The 25,863-nt window shown below is 42.0% G+C and overlaps 1 protein-coding gene across 7 annotated transcripts in view; it reads right to left on the reverse strand.

Moving 5' to 3' along the window:
• RREB1 (ras responsive element binding protein 1) overlaps positions 1–25,863 on the reverse strand; it is a 121,959-nt gene that overhangs the window by 42,459 nt on the left and 53,637 nt on the right. For all 7 annotated transcript variants that reach the window (XM_050971399.1, XM_050971400.1, XM_050971402.1 and 4 more), the window contains 4 exons: positions 22,816–22,935; positions 21,271–21,473; positions 16,817–16,906; positions 15,285–15,448 (listed from right to left, as the gene is read on the reverse strand). In XM_050971399.1, the coding sequence (XP_050827356.1) occupies positions 15,285–15,448; positions 16,817–16,906; positions 21,271–21,473; positions 22,816–22,935 (577 nt within the window). The remainder of the gene's footprint in view (positions 1–15,284; positions 15,449–16,816; positions 16,907–21,270; positions 21,474–22,815; positions 22,936–25,863) is intronic.

A 25,863-nucleotide genomic window follows, 5' to 3' on the forward strand; every position in this document is an offset into this window, starting at 1 on the left:
TTTTAGTTTTGCATATTTTTTTGCACATTTTTTATAGCTATTGAGCTATAAACAGGAAGACACCCTGACTGCACCTTTGACTTTTACTGTGTAGGTCAAACATCACAGCTGCTGTGATAGCTCTATGCATGTGATCATTAAGGAAAAAAAGGAAAATTCTGAAACCAAAGCAGCAGGTTTCAGAGTTCTCAAGGAAAGTCGCAACCTGCCCATCTTACAGCCAGCAGGTTGTTCCTTTGGCAGGTTAAGCAAGTTTCACTGCATCAAGTTGAGGGTGGAGAGGAAAAAGATTACTAGAGCTACAGCCCAAGATAAGCGGGAAGATAAAGCCAAGAAGTACAAAGGATAGACACAATCTTCATCTCTCTCTTTTACTTTGCAACATGGATGTCATTCTGCCTCGAGACAACATTTATCACCCAACATGGGCTGAACTTCAGCAGATGCCAAGTCACATCCACATCCACAACCTTTCTTTCAAACACTCCCTTCACTGAGGCTTCTTCTACTTAAAAAATTTCCTAACCATAATTAAGGGGGGGGGAAGTATTTGTGTTGTCTTACTCCTTTAGAGGAGTTTGCCTTGATTAGATCTTACATGTAACACTGAAAATATTCAACCTCACTGTTTAGCCTGCCAAGATACAAGATGAACAGGAACAAAGCTGTGTTTAGAAGTTATTTTCCCTTTGTGACTATAACAACATATTTTGGCCTGACAACACTGGCATACTTAGAATGCAAAAGACAGGCTCATAAGTCAGGCTGGCTTTCAGCATCTTACAGTGATAGAGAAAAATGATATGACATTCATCAGTTCCAAAAAATAAAGATAAACACTCAACACTTTAAGTGAGAATGTAGTTCAGAAAAAAAAGAAGGGCAAAGTAAGGACACGTACAGAAATGCTTATATTCAGTTGCAGATACAAGTTACAAGTGCCAGCAGCTTTAAAATGACCAATACTGCAGCCCAGAATCCCAGCAGATGAAACTTGAAATTTTTTCTACATTAAATCAATGAATTGTGGCTCTGAGCCATTCTACAGAGCAATCAAAGTACAGCAGACAAGTTCAGGAAGGTACAGAGCCCTGAAATCTGCACCTCACAGTCAGCCCAGAATGCATGCAAGTATACATGCACTTGGGACAGTGGTGAGGGTAGAACACTAAAATCCAACCATGATACACAGGATGACAGGAAGGAGAAAAACACTTGAGCTTAATATTAGGGACGACTCATTTGCACTAAGTGCTAGCTAGCCTTGATTAACCTCTCAAAGAAAGTGGTAGAACTCTACTTAAAATTAGACCAGAGAAAGAACCAGAAAAAATTGCAAAAAATAAATACAAAATGAAAAGAGGAAACTAAGTCTTTTCCAAACATGGTCTGATCCACCTCTGAACTAAACTCTTAATGTTTAAGAACTGCTATGCAAAAAACATGAAATACCTTGCTATACACTACGCTTTCTGCAGCACAGCTGAATGAGAAAAACCTCTCCTCATAAACTCTTCCCTCCCCCTCACATAAAGAATTCCACAGGTGAGCCAAGAGGATCCAACTGTGCTAGGACTGTGTGCCAGTCAGCCCTCCCAACAAAATCACATTTTTTCAAGTTCTTGACTGCCTTTCATTCCATCCTCCCACTGAGGATCTCCTTCTGCTTCCCCTCTTCTGCCACAGCCTTCCTCTCCCCTCTCAGTGTCACATGAGCAGGATGACTAAGATGATAGTGCACAAGAATTCCCCTGGCTTTTTTTCCTGTTTTTTTTTTTTTTTTTTCTTAAGACAAATGGGCAGAAAAAGTTTCCAGCCCCACACTGCAATGCAGAGCATGATTTCAGGAGAGTGACTATTCCACTAGTACAGCAGCAAGAGCAAGTGAGTATTTTGCTACTTTACATTGAAGAAGAGACTTCTACAGTAACAGGCAAATGCAGAACTCAAGTGCCTTTTTCCTTTTTCTCTTGTGATGGTGTTGGAACAGTGTCTGTGGGAGGTGACTCGTGGGGAGGGCAGGGGAGCATGTGGGACATGCAGCTCCTGCTGGTCACATCCCAGTTTCTACCAGATCTCTAAAAAGGGACTGATGTATTTTCATAATGCCAAGGGGATTTGCATATTGATTGTATAAGCTTTCTGGAGGTCTCAAAACAGGGCTGCCTACAGTTTCAATGCCAAAACCAGAACGTGGGCAGGTTTTGACTGGCTGGCTCAAGGCTAGAATGAGCAGCCAAAGCATCCTGAAGGAGGCAAATGCAAGATGCAGCTGCTCCTGGCTCTGGGTCCCACTGAATTATGAACAAAACCAGGAGCTTCTGCTTTGCATGCAGATAACCTGATCAGCACCACTTTGGCTCTTGGATAGAAATCATCCCTCAGAATGTGTGGGAAACCCTCACCTCTTAATTCTGGGGAGAAAAAAAGCACACTCTAGCTGCACCTTGAGTTTCCATGCTTCCTGATGTGCTTTAGGTCCCAAAGTAAAAAGGCCTGTCTGGCTTGGAGGCCCAGCCTAGAGGAAGGTATGGAACAAAAGGGTGCATTTGCAGCCCCTGAGCAGGGTTCAGGGTTAAGCCTCTCCCGTAGAACTGTGGCAGCACAAGCACTGCTGGCTTTCAGTCAAGAGAGGTTTATGCCAGGTAGGTCTGATTAGAAGGAGCAGCATGTCCAGAGGGGGAGCAGCAAGCAATTTCACTGAGGCCTGGTTGGGAAAGTCCCAGCATCTAAATCAAGATTAATTCTTGAGCACAGAATCCAGTGTATGTATAAACACCCTCCTCCTCCCTCACGTCTGTGGAAACGCGGTGGGGAGGCCAATGAATCTGGGCATTATCAGTCCAGAGAGATCATCTGACAGTATCAAGTTCAGGTTCTGGCTTCATATCCCACATATTATTATAAGTTTCTCCACTTTACCACTAGATGTACCCTATACTCTACTGTATTGCACATGATTATTCCTCATCTCCCTCGTGATTTCTAGGCAGTTTAGTACCAAAACCAAGTGGAAAATCTGCTGATACATCTGATGCTTATCTAAAGACAAGGAAGCCACACATCCAATGATTCAAATCAAAGGCAAAGAGTAAAAATCAGTGCTTTCCATCCTTCACCTTATTTACAATACAATTTGTTTTTCCCCTTACAACAAAAAGAATTACTCAAGTTCTCAAGCTGGTCTGAGAAGGATTGCACTGGTCAGTACAATTCAGCTGATTCAACTGCTTTATATCTTTCACTGTTTTGTGTCTCAAGATCTTTCACTTACACTGCTCCTCCCAAATAACAGTAAACAAACTCTAAAGAATCATAAAACCCCTTTTCAATATTAAAAAAAAAAAAAGTCTATCCTTTAGAACATGACCAAACATCTCTGTTTAGAGAAAAACATTCTGCTTTGTTAAAGCTTTGACATAGTGCCATGGTATTAGAATGAACAGGAGTGCAGGATGCATCCAAGACAGGTTAAAATTTGGACCATGATGGACCACAGGGCACTTCAAGCCCCATGAAATGGAAAATGTCTCAAAGAAAAAGACGACAGCCTTTAAAATTACACTCCTTTCAGATATTGTTATGTCACGTTATCTTTGTCACTGTTTTTGTTTCATTCTTCTTAAAAAATTATACTTTAGCCCAAGTTGTCTGGAAATGTAGGAAAACATAGGGAATGTCTCTTCAAAGCTCCTGCCATTTGATGCATACAGGAAGTAAATCCTAAACAAAGAGAAAGTGAAGCAGCAGTATTTTTAGGAACAATCATTTAATACCCTGCTGCTAAGTCTCTCCTTAAGAGTCTTGTGAATAAGACTGAAACCTAAGTCAAAAGTGCAGTAACATCATGCCCTTGGGTTAAAGAGTTTAGTCAGTTGTTTGTTTGTTAAAACATGTAGAGAATCTGTATTGACAATGTATTTCCAGTGTTAATTACCAACATCACCCACTTAAGAGAGCAATCTACTCAGCCCTTGCAGTTGTGATTACAGGAACCAAAAAGATGCAGGTAATTTTGCAAATCAGACATGATCTGTACCAAGACAAGTTTCCGTTTGTCTTCTCTTTTTGGCTTAATATTTGTATCCTCAAAAAACCCCTAAAATGGCCCAAAAAGCCCTCAGACACACACACACTTCACATCAAGTCACAAGACAAACACCAAAATCCCAGTCACACGGGAAACTCCCTCTCACAAGTGCGGTGCAATTTCAAAATAGAATCCAAGCACTCCCATATACTCTAGAGGTAACCAGTGCCGAACCCTAGCATGGGACAAACCAAAGGAAGCTGATCAGTGGAGGCTTCTATGGCTACGCTGGTGCTGGTAGGAAAGTCATTGCAGTGCCTGCAGGGAAAGGGTAGGGTGGGGCAAACAGGTCCCAGGAAGGATCAGATTGGGATGTCCTGACTCATTTCAGCCACAAGTCTGCAAGCAGGTCCAGCAAGAGATGCCCCTGCCAGCACTCCCCATGGCAGCCAGGCAGTGCCATCCTGCTGGCATGGCAGCACACCTCATCATCCTTATGGAGTCTCCAGCGCTTGTTGGCGCTGTGCACCAAGGCTAAGGTGGCCCTGGGAGCCTCTCCACAGCAGCGTGTGGTGGCACGCAGGTGTGGCTGCCTCCTTGGCATCCCCCAGCTGCCACACGGATGTGGCCTCAGCATCCTCCCCAGCTCACAGCGGCCGCTGCACCGCCTGGCTCCCGGCGCAGTGAGGTTCTCCCGGCAGAAGGCATCGCTGGCATGACAGAAGTGCTGTTATTCAGATCCACCAAGGCTAGCTGGGTGCACTAAGGCTGAAAAAGCCGCTGGTGATTAAATTCGAATGACAGATTTCAAATCTCTTTTCAGTGCTGCTGGGACAGTCTGCAAAGTTAGCCAGTGCCACGCAGCTGCCAATACATGATACCTAAGGATATATGATACACACACATGCACACAGAGCATTCTATATTTTTATCCTAGAGAAAAAATTTGCTTTGCTGTGAGTAAAGGCAAGTTGTAAGCATGAGAGGAAAGATAATGATCTACAAATTCAATGGGGGGGTACCACTTCTGAATAATTATTCTGTATTCACATTTAAGCAACTACTCGCTACACAGACTCAGCAAGTTCAAACAGGCTGAAATTGATACAACTGCATTCCCAGCTTGGCTCAAAGTTACTCCTATTCCCTAACAGCGACGTTGTCAGAACACCTCAAAGGAAAAAAAGGGAGACAAATATTTGCCTGATGATGCTGTGACAGGGAAGTGATTCAAACCATGCCTCCAAAGCAAAGCTTCCTAAAGGACTGCAGAAAAAAGCAGTTTGCATCAACCCTGGCATAAGGGAGGGCAAAAGAGAAGGAAATGCAGTGTGAGTTTCCCAGTACCTCTTCACCAAGCTGTCACACACAGTTCACATTATCTTCAGAGCAGACCTAAATTAACAATGCCAAATACTGCAAGGAGACTTCCAAGCTGTAAATAACTTTTATATGGGACAAGATACTCCTTTATTAAACAAGATCCTTCTCAGGCCACCATACTTCCTTAAGCTTGGAGAAAAAAGTGTATTAGCAACAGTAAAATCAAGCAGAAGTAATATTTTTTAAATGTACAAAAAATCTGGCCTGGGCCATTCTGAACTGTTTCCTTCAATCTTTTTGGAGATTTGTGGTTTTCAGGCATGTCCTTTAGTTACCAGACTATATAATCCTATTCGGTTACTTCACTGCTGGTTTTTCAGGAAACTTTATGTTTAAAGAAAATAAGTGTTATTAGGAGGTAAGGATATTTAAGGCCATTTTAAATTTTAGTAACATGGGGAAAAAGGAGAGAGAGGGAATGAGAAAATCAGAGAAAGTATATCACAACAGGGAAAAAATTTATCCTAAAGAGCAAATACAGTCAAAAAAGTCCTAGGTATGTCCTGCCTCCCGTCAAGAACCACACCCTTTTCTTAACCAAGCAAACATAAGGCAAGTCCTCTTGCTGTTGGTTCCCTCTCACAATCCACTGTTGAGCAATCCTGATGGCACAGCACAGAACAACTTGCTGCGTCACACAGCTCAAGGAGGAAAACACAGACGGCCCCAGCACTGCTGGGGACGCTGTGCAGATGGAGCAGGGTATCTCTCCCCAACACACACACACACAAACGCACACACAACAGACGCACGCACGCAAGGAAGCTGCACGAGATAAGGGAAGCACATCTTCCTTAAAAGCAGGTTCTCCACATTACCCCGCTATCAGCAGCCACCAAGTATCTCAAGGGGCAAGGAAGTAAAAGGTTATCACTGCACACACACAAACTGCAAACTTCCCAGCGCTGAGGATGGCATCCTAGCAAAAGCAGTTTCACGTGCTCAGCCCATTTCCTCTCCTGTTCCTGAACATGTGGTCCTCCTTCCTTAGAGTGTTTCCTTGCTGAGGAGAGAAGAACTAGGAAGAAGTTTCACATCTTGTTACTTGTCTGTTTAGTCAAACTGGAAATTAAAGTCCCCGCATGACCTGTGCTACTTTATAGGAGTTTGAGAACTTTAGCCCTCAAGTGGAATTCATACAGTCCATGAACAATTATCACCTTACTCTCTCTCCCCTCTGTCTGAAACTGTCAAAAAATATACCAATGAAGTGTCTTGGTGTAAAAAACGAGCCACACAGAAGTTGGAAACCTTCTCTGTTTGATGATATCTTTCCACATGAGTCAGCACTGGAAAGCTGACTCTGAGGATTTACAAAAAAAAAATCACTTAGAGTGTTTAGCAAACTTCAGCTTAGAGATCAGTCTGAAGAACTTGGCATATCTATAGATACCCTCAAGAAACAGAAAGCAGTACTTGCATATTGTGTGCTATTTAGCAGTTGTATAATGGCACTACTACTGTAAAGACTGTGTCTTTGCCTAAGCTGTGTACATCGTGCAAAGGAGCATCAAGGCTCAACAACCTGAGTGAAAAGATCTGGCTAAGTCCAAATGACAAGATTCCCCTTGCTTTTTTAATTTATTTTTTTTAACAGCTATAGAAGCTTCCCCCAATGCTGTCAATCTGCTGTTATGGAATAGCCTATTTTTAAAAGAGGAGAGGAAAGAAAGAGGAAAAAACCTTGCTGACCCTGAGAGGGGGTATGTTCTGCTGTTTACTGGTCCCAGCATGCTGAACTAGAACAGGCTGAGCAGGTTAGATACTGGGGGGAAAAAACGTAAAGCTGGAAGACATACATTAAAGGTGGAATAACAGCAACCACAAATGCAGTTTGTGATAGACTTTTTCCTCATTCTCGTGGGTACTTTGCCCAGGAATCTTTTCAGGGGATAGGAGGACAGGGAATACATGTTCATAAGAAGAAGAAGAAGAGATGCAAGTATTTCTGATATGCATGCACAACAGGCTGAACAAAGATTACCTTAACATACAAAATCTCTCAGCAAACTTTCTCACCACCAGCATTTTCTACAGAGAATCAGCCAACTGAAGTACCAGCTACAAGACAAACCACCAACCAAAAAGCGAACAAAACAACACGTTATTTGTTAACCTTGAGAGTTAACATGTCCACAAGAATCACATGTCAGGTTTATGGCAGAGGACTAAAAGGACCTCAACTCCTCACAAAGATCACCTGGATTTTCTAGTGCTTGCTAAGTTAAGGCTTGTATTTATTTTGTAGCTCTTCAAGGTGAGAAGGGGAAGAAACATCCCTGAGAATACTAGACCTTCAGAGGAGGTGATATTCCTGAAAGGGTACTTATGTGGAAAGATCAAGGTCTTGCACTGCCATGTGCTCTGAGACTGGAGTCTAATCTGTCAAGTGGCTTGTGCTTATTTGAACTGTGACATGGGTAACAAAGCAGCACTAAGCCATGCTCAATACGCTCTGTTCTACGGGAGATTCATGTTACTGCCCGTGAGCAGGGCGGCATTACCCTGCCACGTCAGACCACCTTCTCCTCGACACAAATCACACCAGAAACCTTAACTCATTAAGACTGTCCCCTTTTTTTGCCTTAGAGAAAACCAAAATATAAGAACCCACAGCCATACAATGCACGAGATTAGACTTGTGCAGAGGCACACACAGAGAAAGGCAACACACAGAGAAAATCTAGGACTGAAAAGCACACTGAAATCTTATGTTTAGGTACTGAGGAGCTCTGGAGATGCAAGTATAATGTTCCTCATTGTGTACGCTTAGGTTCTCAAGAACAATGGAGCTAATTAAGGTCTGCATATAAATCTTAACTTTGCACTTCCTTGCTTCGCTTGATTCTAATCAGATCTCAGATTCATGTTTTTGTGTTCACTTCCTTTGCTGTTCTTTAATGATAACTGAAGGGGGATACTGTCCAAGCCTACAAGCAGCAAGTAACACATCTGAAATCGTGGCATCTCCTTTCAGCTCTGAGGGCTCACAGAGGTTCTGTGGCACAGGAGGTCATCCAGAGTCTTTTACTGCTGAAGATACTGGTGGAGGGGTTTTTTTGAGCACCCTATTTGTGAGCCATGTTAATTAAATAAAAGTTTATATATAGTCTTTCCAGAAGTAAATCTACTCAGCGACAGTGAGACAGACAAAAGTTTCTTCCTGGAACAATTAAAAATACTGTAGACTTCTAATTCACATCAAAGACCCAGAGAAACAGACTCTCCTCTTACTGCTGTATTGTTGTTGAAAAGGCTTTCCTTCTCTCTTTCTAATTTAACCTTCTTCAAAACATGGGGGTCCCAGCAGAGTACCAAACACATATTCAGGGTATTATCTGCCGACAGGAGAGGCCAAAGAGCTTCCCTCCACCTGTTTCTCCATCCTTATTTACAAAACGTAGTAGCAAAAAATGTAACAATCATTCTTAACTGCAAAGAAAGCCAAAACAGCTATCACATCTCACCTGCATCCCACAACTACAGTCATCAGTTACTAGAAGCAGAAGGTAGTCCTTTGTGTTCATTATCCCTGCTGAAGAATTAGGGCACTTGCATTTGCTGAAGTTTATCTTTCACTAGCATGCTGACAGTGGTTAAATCATCCCCCTACATATAAGGAATGGATTTAACAGCCTGTAGTCCAGCCAGTTTAGGAGCACTGCTTACTCATTACTACACTGAAATAAAAGCTCCTTAAGAGATGACCAAAGAGACATTTCTATTGTGCAAGACAATGAGAGACAGCCTTTTCACATGTGTGAAGTGTCAACCATTTTCTGTGTGGTGAGCTCCTTGGCTATTTGTTTTCAGCATCAAGATCTTGTACGTTCAGTTTTTCAAAGCTACACCAAATTTCCACTTGCAAACCACCAGAAAGCCAACCATGTTGTAATAAGGCAGTTCCTCTCCTCTTCTGGGAAAGAAAAAAGGTCTTCATCACACTTGGCTATGTTCTGCCTCCAAAACTTCCATCTTAAGCAAATGCCAGCCTGCATGTGCTGGACTACTGAGATCCTATTTGTACTTGGAGGCTGGGCATTGTTACTGTGCTGCACCCCACAAAGCACACACAACGTACTGGAAGCAGGCCAATGCCATAAATAACATGGGAGCGATTCACAGGTGGAATGCAGGGAGAGGATGGATTCAGCCAGATCTTGAGGACACTGCCTATTGGACATTTGCAGAGTCACAGGTGGCCTGTGTGCATGCCTGCCCATGACACACAGACTCTTGTTAAAGGGAGCAAAGAAACCTTTGAAGTGTATGCATCCCAACCCCTATGCCTTTATCAGGATCCAACACTCATTTTCTGAGCAGTACATTACAATCTTCCAGACTTGCACGCTCTTCATGTGCCAGCAAAGATGGCTGGTTAAAATGTCAAAATTCACAGATTACCCTCCAGCACGTGCATTTTCTGTCTTTCTCAAGAAACTCAGTCAGCAACACACAGGTGCACATGTAAAGTGTTGTTTCAGAAAGACTTGAACATCAGAATATTACCATACCTTGATTAAAAAGACAGCTGTTTATCTCTCCACAGTGTATTAAAATCAGAAGTTTGGGAAAACTATCTAGTACTGAAAGTAAGATTGAGAAATGAAAGTGCCTTCTTAATTAAAAGAAGAAATACCTTCTTTGATAGGACCCTTTGTAAGAATGCTTCAAAGCATAGCTTCTCTGCGATCCAGATCTTCCAATCTGAGTTTCAAAGACTTCTGCATGTGGTCGTTGCATGTGGTGTTTCACATGTGCCAAAAAAAAAAAAATCCCCAAACTTTGAGACCTGCTCCTGAGAGATGGTACATAAACAGCCCACAAGTACCTAAGCAGGACGTAAATAAAAAGCCATTCTGAGTAATTTTGTCACATATGGGGCAAGGAATGGAAGAAGAGAAAGAAGATAGATACTTTATACATTTTAGTTTCAAATTAAATACCTCAGTTAGTTTGCATTACTGGACTTATATGGACAGTCTGGAGAAAACCAGCCATGGACCATGCTCCTACCAAACTGGAGGAGCTGTGGCTGAAACACATGTGTTATCCCTTTACTCTTTTCAGACTTGCCACAGAGCCTTTAATAGCTTCCCACTGGAAACTGGCAGGAAGGTCATTTCTCGCCTCCCTTTTGGCATTTATATCCCATTAACATTTTCTACTTGCATGGAGAGCATGTCTTTGGCAGGGGGGAAAATATGACTTTAAAGTGATAGGCATGAACTATCCTTAATCACAGAAATGGAAAAGGAACTGCTGGCAAAGTGTCCTACCCCCAAAGGAAACACTTTTGGAGCAAAGTGGAGGCATCGCCCTTCCCACTGAAGGCTGATGCACATTCTATTTGAATGCAACACAGTAAGTCAAGGAAATTTTTTTCTCTACTTCAAGGTCCCTTCCTAATGCTCACAAACCACCTCTACAACCACAGCAGCAGCCTAACTCCTCTGTCTGCATTTTGGGGAGAAGCAGTGGTAGAGATGGAGTAACAGACTGAAACCTCCTATTTGGTGTCAGGGTCTAGACCCAAAAGGGCTCCTCGGAGTTGGGATTATTCACAGATAAACTCCCTAGGGAGTTACTATGACAGTACAGATGGAAAACCTTTGGAAAGTCTGTAGTAGTTGCAATCTTCTGAGTGGAGACAGTACACTGGAAATCCCCAGCTCTTACACAGTACAGAAATTCTTTATACACCCTCTTCCCCTCCATATAGTTTATGTTCCTGATGGAGATATGAGCATTCAACTTTAGTTCACTGTGACTGAGAGAAAGCCACAGGGTCTGTCTCTCTAGCAAAGAAGGGTGAGGATAAGGTGTCTCCTAAATTGCAGATTTTCTTATGTACTGATCATTATAGTGCCAGTTACAGGAATGTTGAACTCAAAACTACCATGATCTAACTCTTTCTTCCAGATTCTTAAAAAGCCCCAAGAAAACAATGCTCCCAAATTTCTAATGAGCTTGTGATTCTAGGAGGCTTGCTATTTCCAAGAAGACCTGCCCTTTCCAATACTGGCCAAAAACAAAACTCTAAAAAACTCAGCATCATCTCCAGGTCTTCTTCTCCAGAGCAATTCCTGATGCTGATACCAGGCACTAACAGATCTTCCAGTTCTTGTATCAGATTGCATCAACCCTCCACAAATGGTAGGAGCAGCACTGATGTGGCAGCAGACAGTCTGACAGCACATCAGGAAGAATGAGAAAATCAGTTTTTTGTTCTGGACATTGAGCACTCTCCAGAGACCTCTGCTCTCTCCAAATGTGAGAAGGCCCAGGTACAGGCTGAACAGCCTGGCAGCCAGTAAGAGAGTTTTCTGAGATACCCTGGGCTCAAGGTTCCTTGTTGAAAATCCTGGCCAAGAGTAACACTGGTCAGAAAGGGAAACAGGTTTTAACCTCTTTTTCTTACTAGTATTGCACAAGAGAACCTTCCCACTCCACCCCAGTCTGCTGTGCCCATTCAACTTAACTTGTTGATGAGGAGCCAAAGAGCACAACAAAAAGAAATTGGACTTCATGTGAGAGGCTATGACTCATTTACAAATGAAGTGTTGCACATATTGTGGGAGTCAGGAAGGCCAGCATCGATTTCACAAATTGAGAGTACATGCAACACCCCAGCACAGCTTCAGTAACTCAAGGAAGAGATGTGCAGGAAACAGCGTTCTCACCCACACCACAAAAAGTTCATCTGTTGCACAGTAATTTTACTGTAATGCAAAAGAGCATCAAGTAAAAGCTCTGAAGTTTTTTTTCTCCCTTGGTAAAACGAAGGTGGTGAAAAAATACTTTTGATGGAGATGGTCAGCACTTGAGAGTTTAACAGCACTGGTAATCATTTTCTAACCAAAAAAAGCAACGAAAACTTGTCTCCTTCCCTCCTCTACTCAGCTGAATGCCTAATGATGTGGCTGCTTTGAGGCTGAAAGACAGATCAGAAATTTCATTCTGTGATGGAACAGCAGTAAGTACTCCCATGGCACAGTATTTCCCTGGACAAAACCATTCCATTGAACTTTTTCCCCTAAAAGGTCTTTTAAAAGTCTGGATTTAAAAATAGTATGGACAGCTAAATAAGAGCCAGAATATGACAGGGGGAGAAAAGAGAAGAGAGGATGGACATGGCATAAGCCTACACATTTTTCCCACCATTCAGATACCAGCAGACCAACTTCTTCCTTGCTCATCTCCCATAAACTAAGCATATTTGGTGTAAGTGCAATAAATCCTCCACGACCTTCACAAGTTACACTGATTCTTTACCAGCACATCACAAGTTTCTGCTGAACCTGTAACTCCTCTTTCTGACTCCATGCTGTGCAATGATCCAGGGATACCACCCCGCTGGCTACCAGGGGTACGTGAGAAATTTTTTGGTTCTTGGTTTTTTTTTGCTGGTTTGGACATACATCTGTCACTACTTAGATATTGTAGCACAAAAATAGAGAACAATAAAAGAACTGCACACAAAAGAGGAGAAAGACGGACTTGTAGTATCATCTAGCTGGTACAGAAGAACAGACATGGCACCACCACAGAGGTGGCCTGCAGGAGTTACACATGAGGCAGGATTTGGCAAACAGGTCCTAGCTCTGGAATCCTGAGGCAGAAGCAGTTTTGAATGAGATGTGAGACGGATTCAGCCACAGCACTGACAGTCCATTGGACAGGATGCTACAGCTAAGTTTCAGATGCTTGAAAAAGAAATTTACTTCACACCATCTTAGACCAGAAAGACCTGTTTCAGAAGGAGGTACTGGTGGGCAAAATGAACATCTTCCTTGCAAGTACGTCATAGCATCAGATAAAAAATTTGATTTCACTTTGCATTTATCCTCATCTGCCTACTTGCACATTCATGCCTTCCTTCAGCAACAAGATCCAGTATTACAGTCAATTATAGCAACAAGGAAAGTTTTTCACTGAAAAAGACCACAAGGCACAGTCTGCCAACCACAACTCTCCTTTAGCAGAACCAGCATGTTTCAGTGTGCTCAGGATTTTGCTTGTCATGGGTCGGGGGTCACTCATTGCAGAGGTACCAAGCTTGGGAACAGCCTTCTGCTGCTGCAGGGCAGCCCTGCACAAGAAGGAGCTTAACAGAACCAACAGGCACTCATCAGACAAAAAGACTTTTAATATCAAGATTTTTCTTGCATGAACTTAGGTCCTTCTTAGTGGGGTCAGTAAATACAGCACTCCATGCCAGTAACTTCAGGCATCATCTTGTCAAGAGAAAAAAATTAAAACCAAACTATCTTCTCATCAGAAGGTACTGATCTCTACTTCTTTTGGGCAAGTCACTGAGTCTGGCAGTCTGGCTATAAATTTGCTACAAAAGCATGCTAAGAATTTCTATATGGGGAAACCTGTATAAGCAAAGGTGACTTCATCAATCTCTTATAGGTCTGGAATCAAGTTTCAGGGGAAGCCTCCCTTTCCTGCTTCTAGGAGAGCAAAAGAGATGCCAGTGAGCAAAAACTCAAATAATGCACACAAGCAGTCCTTCAGCAAGCCACCCAGACACAAGTGACTGACCATCCCAGAGATCCACCACTGGAAGTCACCCTTGGATACTGACAGTGGCATCAGTTGCAACTCAGCATGGCCCTGCCTTCCCTACGTCAGGCAGAGTAATGACCCGACCTGGCAAACATGGCTCACAACACCTCTGGTCAGATGAGTCAGATGTGTGATTTATTCAGTGCCCAAGGCCAGTATCTCTTTGTGTTCTCCTCTTCTCATTTTTTCTCTATCTTGCTAACTCTCCCCAGTTCCAATCAACTGTAAGCTAAATAAATATAGAATCACAAAACTGCATTCCCTCTCTTTTCATCCAAGTGTTTAACAGGAGCAAAACGATACAGAGAAGGTAACGCTGCAAGCAGGTGTTGCTCCCATTGTGCAGGACTATGTTATCTTTCTTACTGTCATCAAAATCACCCTTTCATTCCACCTATAACACACTGCTTGGAAAATTATTAGTAATAACCAGGGAAACAAGACTTCTTCCTTTCTACACTGAAATAGTCTGTAACCATCACTCCTGCCCTTTTGCTTGTAAGCAATGTTCTTTTCCCCCACCCATCTTACTGTTTCTTTGTAGGCTGTACACTCTTTGATATGGGGACTAAAGCTATGTGGGAATCCATGAAGTCTTAATCAGTTCTGAGATGTTCCATCCATGCAAATAAATGAATACTGAATCAAGGGATGAGAGAGGGGAAGGAAAATCCATGTGCTTTAACGTTTTGTTTCCCCAGCTGACAACTGTACATACTGCTACATCACTACAAAGGAAACTACATTTGGAAATCTGAACTGCAGAGAATTTGCCAGATCTATAGTGCAATAAGTTGTCTGTAGTGCAAACAAATATTGATGTATGCTTTTAGAAACAAGATAAAAATACCAAGGAGGCATCTTCCTGGTGGCACTTGTATACTTAAATACATAACACCAAAATAACCCTAGATGTCCCAATACAATCACTTGAATCCATGACTCTGAAGCTATGGAATTAGAAGTTACTATATAGCTTGGCTATATATTTTCATCCCCTGAGAAAAATCCATTTGTCATACTACTACTATTACTTAAAAAAAAAAATAAACAAAAAGCTAAAAAAACTCTTGATAATACTTCAAGAAAGCTAGAAGATCTTTCTCAATTCTTATTTCCTCCCACTACTTAAGCATCCTAGTAGCTGTAGTGTGTGTTATGACATATTTGTAGGTCACAGAAACTCCACATTTCCTGCCCAAGTGTCTTTAGTCAGCTTGCTAGTCCCTCCAAGGAAACAAAACAGCCCCCTGTGCTGTAATCCTTTCCAAACTCCTGGGACATGATCAGCACTCACCTGTGCATGTTTCCATTGGTGGTGAAGGACTGTCCACATACTGAACATTTATAAGGCCTTTCACCTGAGTGCACCAGCATGTGGCGATCAAGGGAGCTCGCTGAGCTCAGAGACTTTCCACAGATGCTGCAGGAATGGTCTGTCCCTCCAGTGTCAGTGTTATGCTGGAGAAAGCAATGATTTTTTTTTTCATTGAATGCCCCTTCTGAAGTGCCAGTAAAATATCAGCAAGAACTATAAACATCTTAAATTAAGCAGCTCTAAAGAGCTACTTGGCACAACACCTTATATGAGGGTGTGCCCTGTAGATACCTTTCCTCCCCAGCCCTCCTCCCTCAACTACAGCCCCCCTCCTCCCCCCTCATCTTTAACCCCTTAATGCACCAGCACAAGTAGCTCTTTCATACAGCCTGCAATGCAGCATTTCTGCTGGGTCTGCAGCAAAAGAGGATACAGAGGGACTCAGCAACAAGCCATCAGACAAATGGTACCTTGGGATACTTTAAGCTGTGCAGTGGTTTGGAGTTATACGAGTGGTAAGGAAAGAGGATGGATTATGAACTTCACAGCAGAAGATAGACACTTAAAAACAAATACTCTTCAAAGATACTAATTTTTAATTTACTGCACAGCAAGACAACAAAACTAAACTGCTTCTGAGTGTACATGCAGACTTCTATGGCCATGAGAATGCATTACAAGATCAAGTTATGGCCATTAGTTACTGTGCTATATGTACCACTCCTTCCTGCTTGCATTCAGAGACTTGAAGATTTCTTCATATACAAAAAAAAAAAATTCCCCAAAAAACACCAGGAGAGTAAGAAAAAATAATTAAGTAACAGTTACAGTACAGGAGGAAAAACTGAAGTAATAAGTATCTAGTGAAGCCAGTCATCAACCACACCTTAGTATCCAAAGCAGAACCTTCTGCTAGAGAAAAAGGCAAACCTCCTTATTAAGTATGCATATATTTCAGGAGGAGCAAGAACAGGCCTGTAGATAACAAAAAAGTGCATTATCCAGTTAAAAAAAAAAAACCAAAAAAAACCCCCAAAAATCCAACCCTGCTATATCCTGTGAAAGACTGAGAGACTCTTCTACACTGAGTTGATTTAAAAATTATGTCTTCCTGCTTCTTAATTTGCATGACCAGTAAAAAGATCTGTACTCAAACAGGATAATAAAACAGGACTTAAGCCTCATGATGGAAGTGGTTTTCCGGATCCTTAGGATACCTTAAGCAATGCAGAACAGGACACACATCCTTGTTTGAGCCACTGGTGGGGGGGGGGGGGGCGTGGAATGCCAGGACAGGCAAGGAAGGGAGGAAAATTACCCACCTCAGGGTTAGGTTTGTGGGGTGTGCTTTTTGAAGAAATGCAAGAGAAGGCTAAAATAAAAGTGAAACAATGGAAGCATTTCACTGGCTTGCACACTGAACTGTTTTTCACCACAGCAAAATGCAACCTAGCAAACGAAACACTCTTACTTAATAAAAGTAAGAAGCCAAGAGCTGGCACTCTGCATACCTGACGAATGTGCATAGTTAGCTGGTGCTGTGTAGTGCAAATCTTTTCACACAGAGGACAGGTATAGGAAGACTTCTCTTCTTTTGTTTCCTGTGGACAAAAGAGAACAAAACAATCAGAAGGAATACCAATGTAAAAGGACTAGAAAGCTGTCAGTGATGAGGATGGAAAAACATGATCCATTCTAAGTACAAAAGGCCACTGCTAAAAGAATAACTCACATTTATACATTCATCAAGTGATAGATCTCCCAAGCAAGCTTCAGAAACTTCTGAATTTATAAACAGGGGCCATTTCAACCATCACAGAAGTACAGCAGCTGTTTTAACAGCACACAGATATTCAGCAGTTGCAATTTAGGACAGGAAGTGAAGGCAATTGCAAGGAGCTCAAACTGCCAGGAGGAATTTAGCTGACCAGAAAGTAATTCCTGGAACATCAACAGAATACATGGGCAAACATCATGATTTTTCCCGAAGATTTTTTAATAGCACGAGTTGTCAGAACTTCAGATTTTCCACCCCATCTTGATGGCAAAGCACTATCTTGGTGCCCTTTTGTAGGGGCTGCATGCTCTCCACGGCTGACTCAGAAGGAAGAGTGGCATTTACTGAATCATCAGCACCATTTCCTTCAGCATCCTGTGTTTCTGCTGGAAGCATCCCATCCAGGCACACCAGCCAGGCCCCACCCTTCTGAAGCTCGCAACATCTGATGAGATCATAGCAAGAAAGAGGTGACAATGCAGGAGTGTACGTGACTCCAAAAAAACCCATTATGAACCCCATCATTCTCCGCCCAGGTGAGAATCAGGAGTTGATGGTCAAACCACAGTACAAACAATGAAGCTGACTGGGAGAGCTCAACCTGATTTAAGTATGCCCTTGAGACACTGAGCAAAGCCACCACTCTTTCAGCCTAGGATGAAATGACACTCTTGCAGGAACCAAAGCTGTTTGCCTCAATTTGTCCACAAGGATGGCTACTGGATGATGTAAAGGGCATTTTCACAACCTCACCAGAAGCCAGGCACGGCTTATGCACCAACGCCTGTATATTAAAAGGAAGATGATCTGGCACTCAAAATTAAACCTCAGTTTTCAATTAGAAGGATGCACACCTCTAGTGACAAGACAGTACAAAAACCATCTCTGCATGACCAGTGGGAAAGCATAATCTAAGTATCATTAGTAAAAGCTTGAAAACAAGCAAAAAGAGAATCCATTCTCAGCCTCTCTTTAGCTGCAAGCTGATGGGTATGAGTGTTTCTATGCATTTCCTCTCTCCACACAATCCTCTTTCCCCAGTGATATTCCAAAGTCATCAACTCAGAAGCAGCCATTTCCAGACTGTCAGACACAAGCACTCACAAAGAACCTTGTGAATGACTAACACAAGTCTCTGTGACAAATTCGCTGGCACATTAGGACGGTGAGATGCTGACACAATTAGAGAAAGTTCTTTTTTATGTCTCATTAAAGCAATATCCCCTCCTGCATGATTTGGGGAACCATTCTAGAGAGTACCTGTATTATGTTTTGTTTTCAAAAACAGGGCCATAATAATTTTGCAATAACTTCTGCGACCTGTGGACATGGATGAAGAGCTATTTTACCATTTGGCCTGAAGAAAACAAGTCTTGAGACTTTGTTTCTGGAATGAAAGAATTGGGTTCTCCCACTCCTCCCCATTCTTTTGCTTGTACATGTTTTTCCAACTACATTTCAGCCTCTACATCCCAAAGGTAATCACTGTAGGCCACACATATAGGCCAAAGTCTAATGTTCTAGCACTTGCAAAACATTAGAAAGACAGCAAGAAAGGCTGCCATTATGAAGCCTGAACACTCATAGAAAATTGAAATGCATTTTCTCAGTGCTCCTCCCCCATTTTTTTATATACAAGCGTGTAATTCACAAACGTTCGTTCCATCCTACTAATACAACTTTAATTTTACTATATGCAACCTGACCGTGGAGTAATGTTCAGCTCCAATTATACTGCACCCTGTTAAAATCTGGCTCAAGACAGAGCACAAGCACACTGTGTCGTGAGGAAAATCCCTGCATACGTGCTGACAGTTTGGATGCTGTTTAATCCCCAGGCTATTTCTGCAAAATTATCAACCCACTACTGTTTTTTGTCCCCCTCCTCTTTAAACGAGTGCTGCAGTTCTACATGATGCACTTGATGATTTCAAAGCCTGCTTTCGAGACTGCCTTCTCTTCAAATCAGCAAATTAACAGAAGATAGAGTAATTACTGGTTCACCTTGAAGCAAAGATCAGAAACACACTATAGCTCAGCCAGAGCTGATTAGTATTGAACCTGGGGTTTATTATTAACTAAAACCCAAACTTTCTCCAGTGGTCAGACAGGCTACAAGCTGCATACCGTAACGCAGTTCAAGCAAATCCGTTGCCTAACCCAATCCAGACCAAAAAACATTAGCATCCCTACTGTAAGAGTACCCCCATTCACCAATTTAAAACACAGCATTCAGCTACCCCACCAGAGCCAAGTTGGTGAAAACACAGTTCTTGAACTGAAAGATAAAATTAGCAGCTCATTTGTCAGCTACTCTCCCTTTAGTAAGTCAATCTGGCACAACTGCTCTGCATTCAACTGATGGCAAATGCTTTTGGAGCTCTGCATTAAGTCTGTCTGTTTTTCTCCAGCCCAAAAAACACTTCTGTCACATTTTGTCAAGAGCAAAGCAAATGAGAAGTTAAAATACATGCAGGTTGATGTGAGAACATGCTTTTTAGACTATGGGTAGACGGCAGCCAAGATAAAGTCAGCATATAAAGAGAACCATAGACTTGGGACAAAGGTTCAGGGCAAAACGTTTCACTGCCAACTCGTGGGAAACAGCAGTCAGACCCAGAAAATCAGCTGTTATTATCCTTGAAATTATAATAAGGGGCATATTCTGACCAGAATCTGAGGTCCCTGCACTGCTACACACTAAAACAATTCAGTGCTTTCATTCTGCTAGCTGAAAGTGGAAATTTGCTGTATTAGAGCCTGCTAACAAAATTGATACCCACTTAGTATTTCACATCTCACTTCTGTTTTCTCAGTAACGTAGCCATTTGCCCCTCTGGCTCTAACAGTCTTTCAGCCTAAAGACAAATAGGCAATTTACAATGTTTTCAATGTATTTGTTTATTTTTATGCTGTAAGAATCCCTCTTAATCCTGTCACATTTACTCTAGAGCTTCCTTTGATTCGATGCCCACCGAAATACCAGGTGGAATAAAGGTCACCAACACTAATAAACTTCCCTGAAGCCAGACCACATGGTGTACCGGTGGACAGCTGTGTAACAGCACTGCCCTGAGACTGGTCTGGACTCCAGTGCCTCACTTCACATGATGAAATCAAGGAAACAGAGCAGCCCCTAAGTGAGAACATTGTAAATACACCTTAGAGCCAGGTGCCAGACAATAAAATCCCACAAACACAGCAGTCTGTATACTGCCCATTCCTCATTTAAGGATGCCCATTTACAGCTAATGGCTTTTAACTCCTTTCATGCTAAAAAATCCAAGACAAGTCATAAGTCTGTCAACTGGGCAGCTACTCAGCAAGCTATTAATAAACTACTATAGGAACATCACATGAGTCACCCCTCTCAATCTTTCTGGTCCCTGTTACATCTTGATTAGTTTACAAAGTCTCTGTGCTTCACCTCAAGCTCTAAAGTCAAATGACCACAGGGATGTGGGGGTTTTTTTTGATATTCTGCAGCACCTCCTTTGGTGGAGCTTGGCCCAGCAGGAGAAAAACACAGATAAAAATAACTACAGCTTAACTGATACGACTCTCTCCTTTCACTTGTTTAGATCAATATTGCTACCACCTGGTGCCATCAACGGGCAAATGGAAAAACCTGATAAAAGCTACATATATTTACTCTGCAAAATTCATATAAGGCATTCTGCACTAGCTCTTCAGGCTATTATTAACAAGGAAGTTAAGGGCACCTTATACTCACTACACATATGAACTGAGCATCCTGATGAGTATTTTGTTCCAGAACCATTTTTAATCATAAATTACTTGAACTTTCCACGGGGCAGCTACACACCTCATGAGATTATGTGAATGCAAGAGCCTGGAGAAAGGATGCAGCAGGACAAAATGGCAATTCTTAGGTGACTTTGTTGCTGCTGGGGCATCTGCTAGACCAGCTCAACACTGCATGGCACTGGAGCTCATGCTCTAATGTTTTTTACGTGTCCAAGCACGTGAACCCTTTTCATTCCCAGTTTTCTAAGTTATGGTCTGGAGAGACACCAGAAAACATACACAGAGGAATAATGGCAGGGGCAAGAAACAACTGCTGAGGGGAAAAAAAGCAAACAGTCAAAGAAACATAAATTACATCTTATCACTTTCCAAGCAGCTGCTTGTCTCCCTTTTGCCCTTCCTGCATTTGGGTTTATGTACCTGGTTTCTCCTGCCAATCCGATTTGGTGCAGGAGACTTGGAGGGGGATTTGACATTTTGAGAATTCCCGCCGTTTTCAGCAATCTTCCCCACATTCATCACTGCTGACATCATGGCGTCAATGGAGGACAAGTCTGCTCCGTCCAAACTGTTTGGTGAACTTGGTGATACCTTATAGCTGTTTAAGCTTTCCAGCTGCTTCTCTGGAATTAAAAACAAAAACACACATAGGAGTTCCTAGGCCATCTTAAAAAAAAGCCCAAACAACCCACAGCATTTTCAGCTGCCTGTAACTCACATCACATTCTGCTGGATCATCATGGAGCACAGGCAACAGACCATAATAAGTGGAGTTCTTCTAACAGGACAAGCTTCTCATATTGGAATGCATAGGACAAAGTATACATTTTTCTCATACGAAAATTCCCGTTTTCTTCATTTTCAACCTTAATTCAACATGGAGCTTATAGAGTGATTTACTTTATTCTCTCTTGCTGTGAAATGGAATTATTTGTGGTACCTTGTGATCACCATGAACTAGTAGAGCAGTCCTGATGAATGCACACTCTGGCAAGCACAACTATTCAGGCAGGTATGTGTTTTAAACAGGACTGCACAATTAAGGCATTAGTAACACAGAGTAGGGTACTGGGTTCTCTTTTAAGCATGGTTTAAAACAGCTCTATATATGGAATAAGCTAAAGTACCAAAAATCCAACCAAAACAAAACCCTGTATCCCCCATATTGCCTCTTTACTGCCACAGATGGCACACGTGATTTTGGTACGCCAAGTCATACTAGTCCATGGAGATTATGTGTTACATACATGACTAATGTCACAGCTAAAGCTGTCGAGGTTCAAACTTCTCTATCACATGCTGTAAGCAGCAGGGATGCTTCTATCTCTAATACACCTAAAATCTCATCTCTGGTTTCTTAACATACAGACATATCAAACACACAGGAAAGGCCTTCTATTTTCTTCTTTACAGGTTTGAAAAGGAAGAGGCTTTTAAATTAAGCACTCCCTTCCCCCTCAAGAAGTTTCCCTAAGAAAGAGGAACACCCTGCAAGTCTACTGCTCTGTCACCTCTGGTGGAAAGCACAGAATCTTAATATATGTTGTGAGAAAGTCACGGCAATAGATGAGTATGTGAGGGTGAACAAGGAGGAACACGTTTGTCTGTGAACATTTGATCTCTGCATAATACTGTCTCTGGAACATAAGTTTGAGGATTATAAACAGGTGGTTTTTTGAGGCTAAGTTATGTGGTGCCAAGTTACTGTGAGCCAAGAAAATCTTTGTTTGGAAGCCTGCAGTGGTAGCTGAGAATTTATGTGCCCATGCTTCTGTTCAACCTATTTTATACTTTTCCGACAGATAAAAGTTAGGGATGGGAAAAGAAATGTATGCACCAGTGCTTCTGCTCAATGTATATCTTATACTCTTCACACAACAAGGTGTATGGATTGGTGAGAAATGTTTCTACATTCTTAATCAATGTCCTAATTTATGGAGTCACAGAGCTAGTTGAACCAATTACCTTCATCTTTCTCCCCTGATTGACTGTGGCTCTCTTCTGGGTTGCTGGTCTCCTCACTTAGTGTAGTATGTACAGTTGCGTCTGGTTCTTCAGCCTCTTCTTCAGCAGCACCCTCTAGCACTACATGAGGGAGAAGGCAAAAAGAGAAAGGGAGTAAGCTTTTATGAAAGCCATTTTAGGGAAGTAAGACTACAGCCCTTTATTTTGAGGGCTCCCCTGACTACCAGATAGGTCTGATGACAGAAGCACACCAGCAGGGCCAGTGCAGCCAAGCACCCACTCTCATGAGCGCCCAGGCACTGGGCTGGGAGATGCTGCTGCTTCCACCAGTGGCAAAACCTGGGCAAATAAAGAAACCCCTACCAGCCTGGTCTGCAGCATTGAGGCAGCAAAAAATGGAGGAAGAGAGAGCAAGCTATCCTATCACTGACAGTAGTGACATTTGATTGAGAAGTTGGAAGAATATTCATCAACTTGAGAATTTAGGTGATTCAGTTTCATACATGCTCTTTTCCCCTTCTCTTTTCTTGGAAGACTAACATTTACTCCAATACATGAATTCATGGTGGCCACCTTCTTTCTTCTAGCCGTGGTAAAATTACTGCAGAGGTTTCTGGGACCATTTGGCACATTCCTCACATCCACTGCCCAAGGTTCCCACACAAGTTGAAGACGTAAGTAACCATTGTATGTACCAAGAGAATTTCTCCACACCCCTTTCTGAAACCACAAACTTATCATGCTATCATTGAGGTTTAAGGAAGGGTGCCTGTTCTCTCTGGAGAATGACAGAGCAGTTAAACATCATTTTTAGAAGTGATGGGGAACGATCGACACATGAGAAACAGTTGTCTGCCCTCAGCACTCATGGCTATAGCCTCTGGAAAAGGTTATTTACAATATGGAAAACTACTGATAGGTTTTTAACAGAGAAATACACCTTTATAACCTTAAAAGCAAAATGTTTATTTCATTATGAAAACAAACACACTGTGGACATTTCATCACTCAGATTTACAAATCACAACCAGTAAGCTCAATATAGGTTTTCCTTTTATCAAGAGAACAGAGGCATTTGCTTTCAAACCACAGTTAAGAAGGTTTCTTCCTTTTAAAAAAATGACACTCTCAAGGATAACATGCAAATCAGTCATGAGACACATCTTCAAATGCTGTTTGAACAGCATTTGAAAATAATCAATGACTGTGTTACCCCAACTGCCAACAATTTGTAGCACCCAAGAACAGGCAGGCAAAAAGAAAGGGCCCACCTTGTGCCAAGTGGTTCCTCATTTCACACCATGCCAGACACAGCAGTGGATTCAAACTTCCTACATTTAGCTGCCAGCCTTCTAAGGAGCGGCACACAGATGCAGTCTAGAGACAAAACCCGGGACCTGACTAAGCCCAAATAGTGTAAAGCTCAGGAAAACATCAACCTCTTAACAAATAGTTCCTTCCATCTGCACCTTCAAAACCAGAAAAACAGACTAACCTGAACAACTTTTTGCTAATTACTTTTGTACTTTTCTGTTAAGAAAATACTAGCATGCCCTGTGACCCAGGGATTTCTTGCTCCAAGGTGAGGCCAAGCACCCAGCCTTCTATGTTTCCTCCAGTAATTATGGGAGCCATTTATTTGTTTGGCTTTGTTTTAACTGTTGTAACTGCTGTAACTTTACTGTTATTTTGTTTGCTTTTAAAAAAGGTCCATCTTATTCAAGAGCAACATAATTATTTCTTTCCCCCCTGCCCCCATCTTATTTCAATCACTTATGTGGTAGCTGACTTACTTTTGAATAGAATAAGCAACAAAATTATTTTCAAGACTGGCCTAAATCTAAAACTGCTTGCTCAATCAGCTTAGCACTACCAAAAATAAGGACCAGTTTGAACTATTTTGAAGTTTTTCTCTTAAAAAAAGTAAGTGCTTTGGTCCTTAAAAAAAAACCCTAAACAAACAAAATACACAATTCCTTCCAAAATACACATATTCATTCCTCTTTCAGTCAATACCTAGCACATTACTGTCACTACTGATACATCCTGGAAGAAATCTATTGTGTAACTGTGAAGATTCCTGTGTTTGCCAAGGTAACTTAAAGACAGCTTAGGAGCTTCCCAGAGAACTTCAGTCAGAATTTCTATTTTCTTTTCTGAATCCAAATATTTTCCTCCAAAGGCAAGCAATATATGTAGTCAGAGATCTTGTCCTTAAAACCCTTTTCTGCATATTAAAAATTTCCAATTTTGAAAGCAGTCTAGAGATCGCAACTGAACTGCTGCTGCATGCTTTTATTTACCTATATATTTTCCACTCTCTTGCATGAAACAAAAATGCACCACTGAAACAAAGACAACTGCATGAGCAGCACACACCAATTTCAGAAGCATAACTTTCTATTTGCAATAGGATATAGAAACAATAAGAACCCTGGGCCAAATCACTTCTTCCTGTGGGAAAACCCGTGGCAGAGTGCCTTCAGGCAGGAACATACTGAGAGATTTCTCTTGCAGCCTTGTTTTTGGTTGTTTTTTGGTTGGCTTCTTTTTTGCTTTGGGCTGGTTGGTTTTTTGTTTGTTTTTTTTTTTTTTTTCTTCTTTAAAAAAATGCATCACTGAGGATGGGGAAATGTTGGGATTTTCTTCTACAGCACCTATGAAACTCAGGGAATCAGAGAGGCAGCAACGAGCACAGATGCACTATGCCATACTGCCTTCAGGACTGTAAACGCTCCCAGCTCACACCAAATGCACCGGCATAGAGGTTGTGCTGACAGAGCCTTCTTCCTCCCTCTCCCCAAAAGAAAACAAAGACCTCCAGGAAAAAGGATAAACAGGAAATAAGCTGAGAAACAGTGCAGCCTCAGGTTACAATCAACATCGGACCAAAGCCTCTAGGAAACAGGGAAGTGGTCACAAGCATTCAAGTCATCTTCTACTTTGAAGAAACCCCCCCAGTGTCACATTCATCCTGTGTGAAAAGGAGGAAAAGCAGAGAGCAAGTGACTAAGCAAGAGTGTTGACAAATGGTAGGGGGGACAGGAC

This window comes from Serinus canaria, chromosome 2 (genome assembly GCF_022539315.1).
Source record: "Serinus canaria isolate serCan28SL12 chromosome 2, serCan2020, whole genome shotgun sequence".
In the NCBI taxonomy this organism is placed as follows: domain Eukaryota; kingdom Metazoa; phylum Chordata; class Aves; order Passeriformes; family Fringillidae; genus Serinus; species Serinus canaria.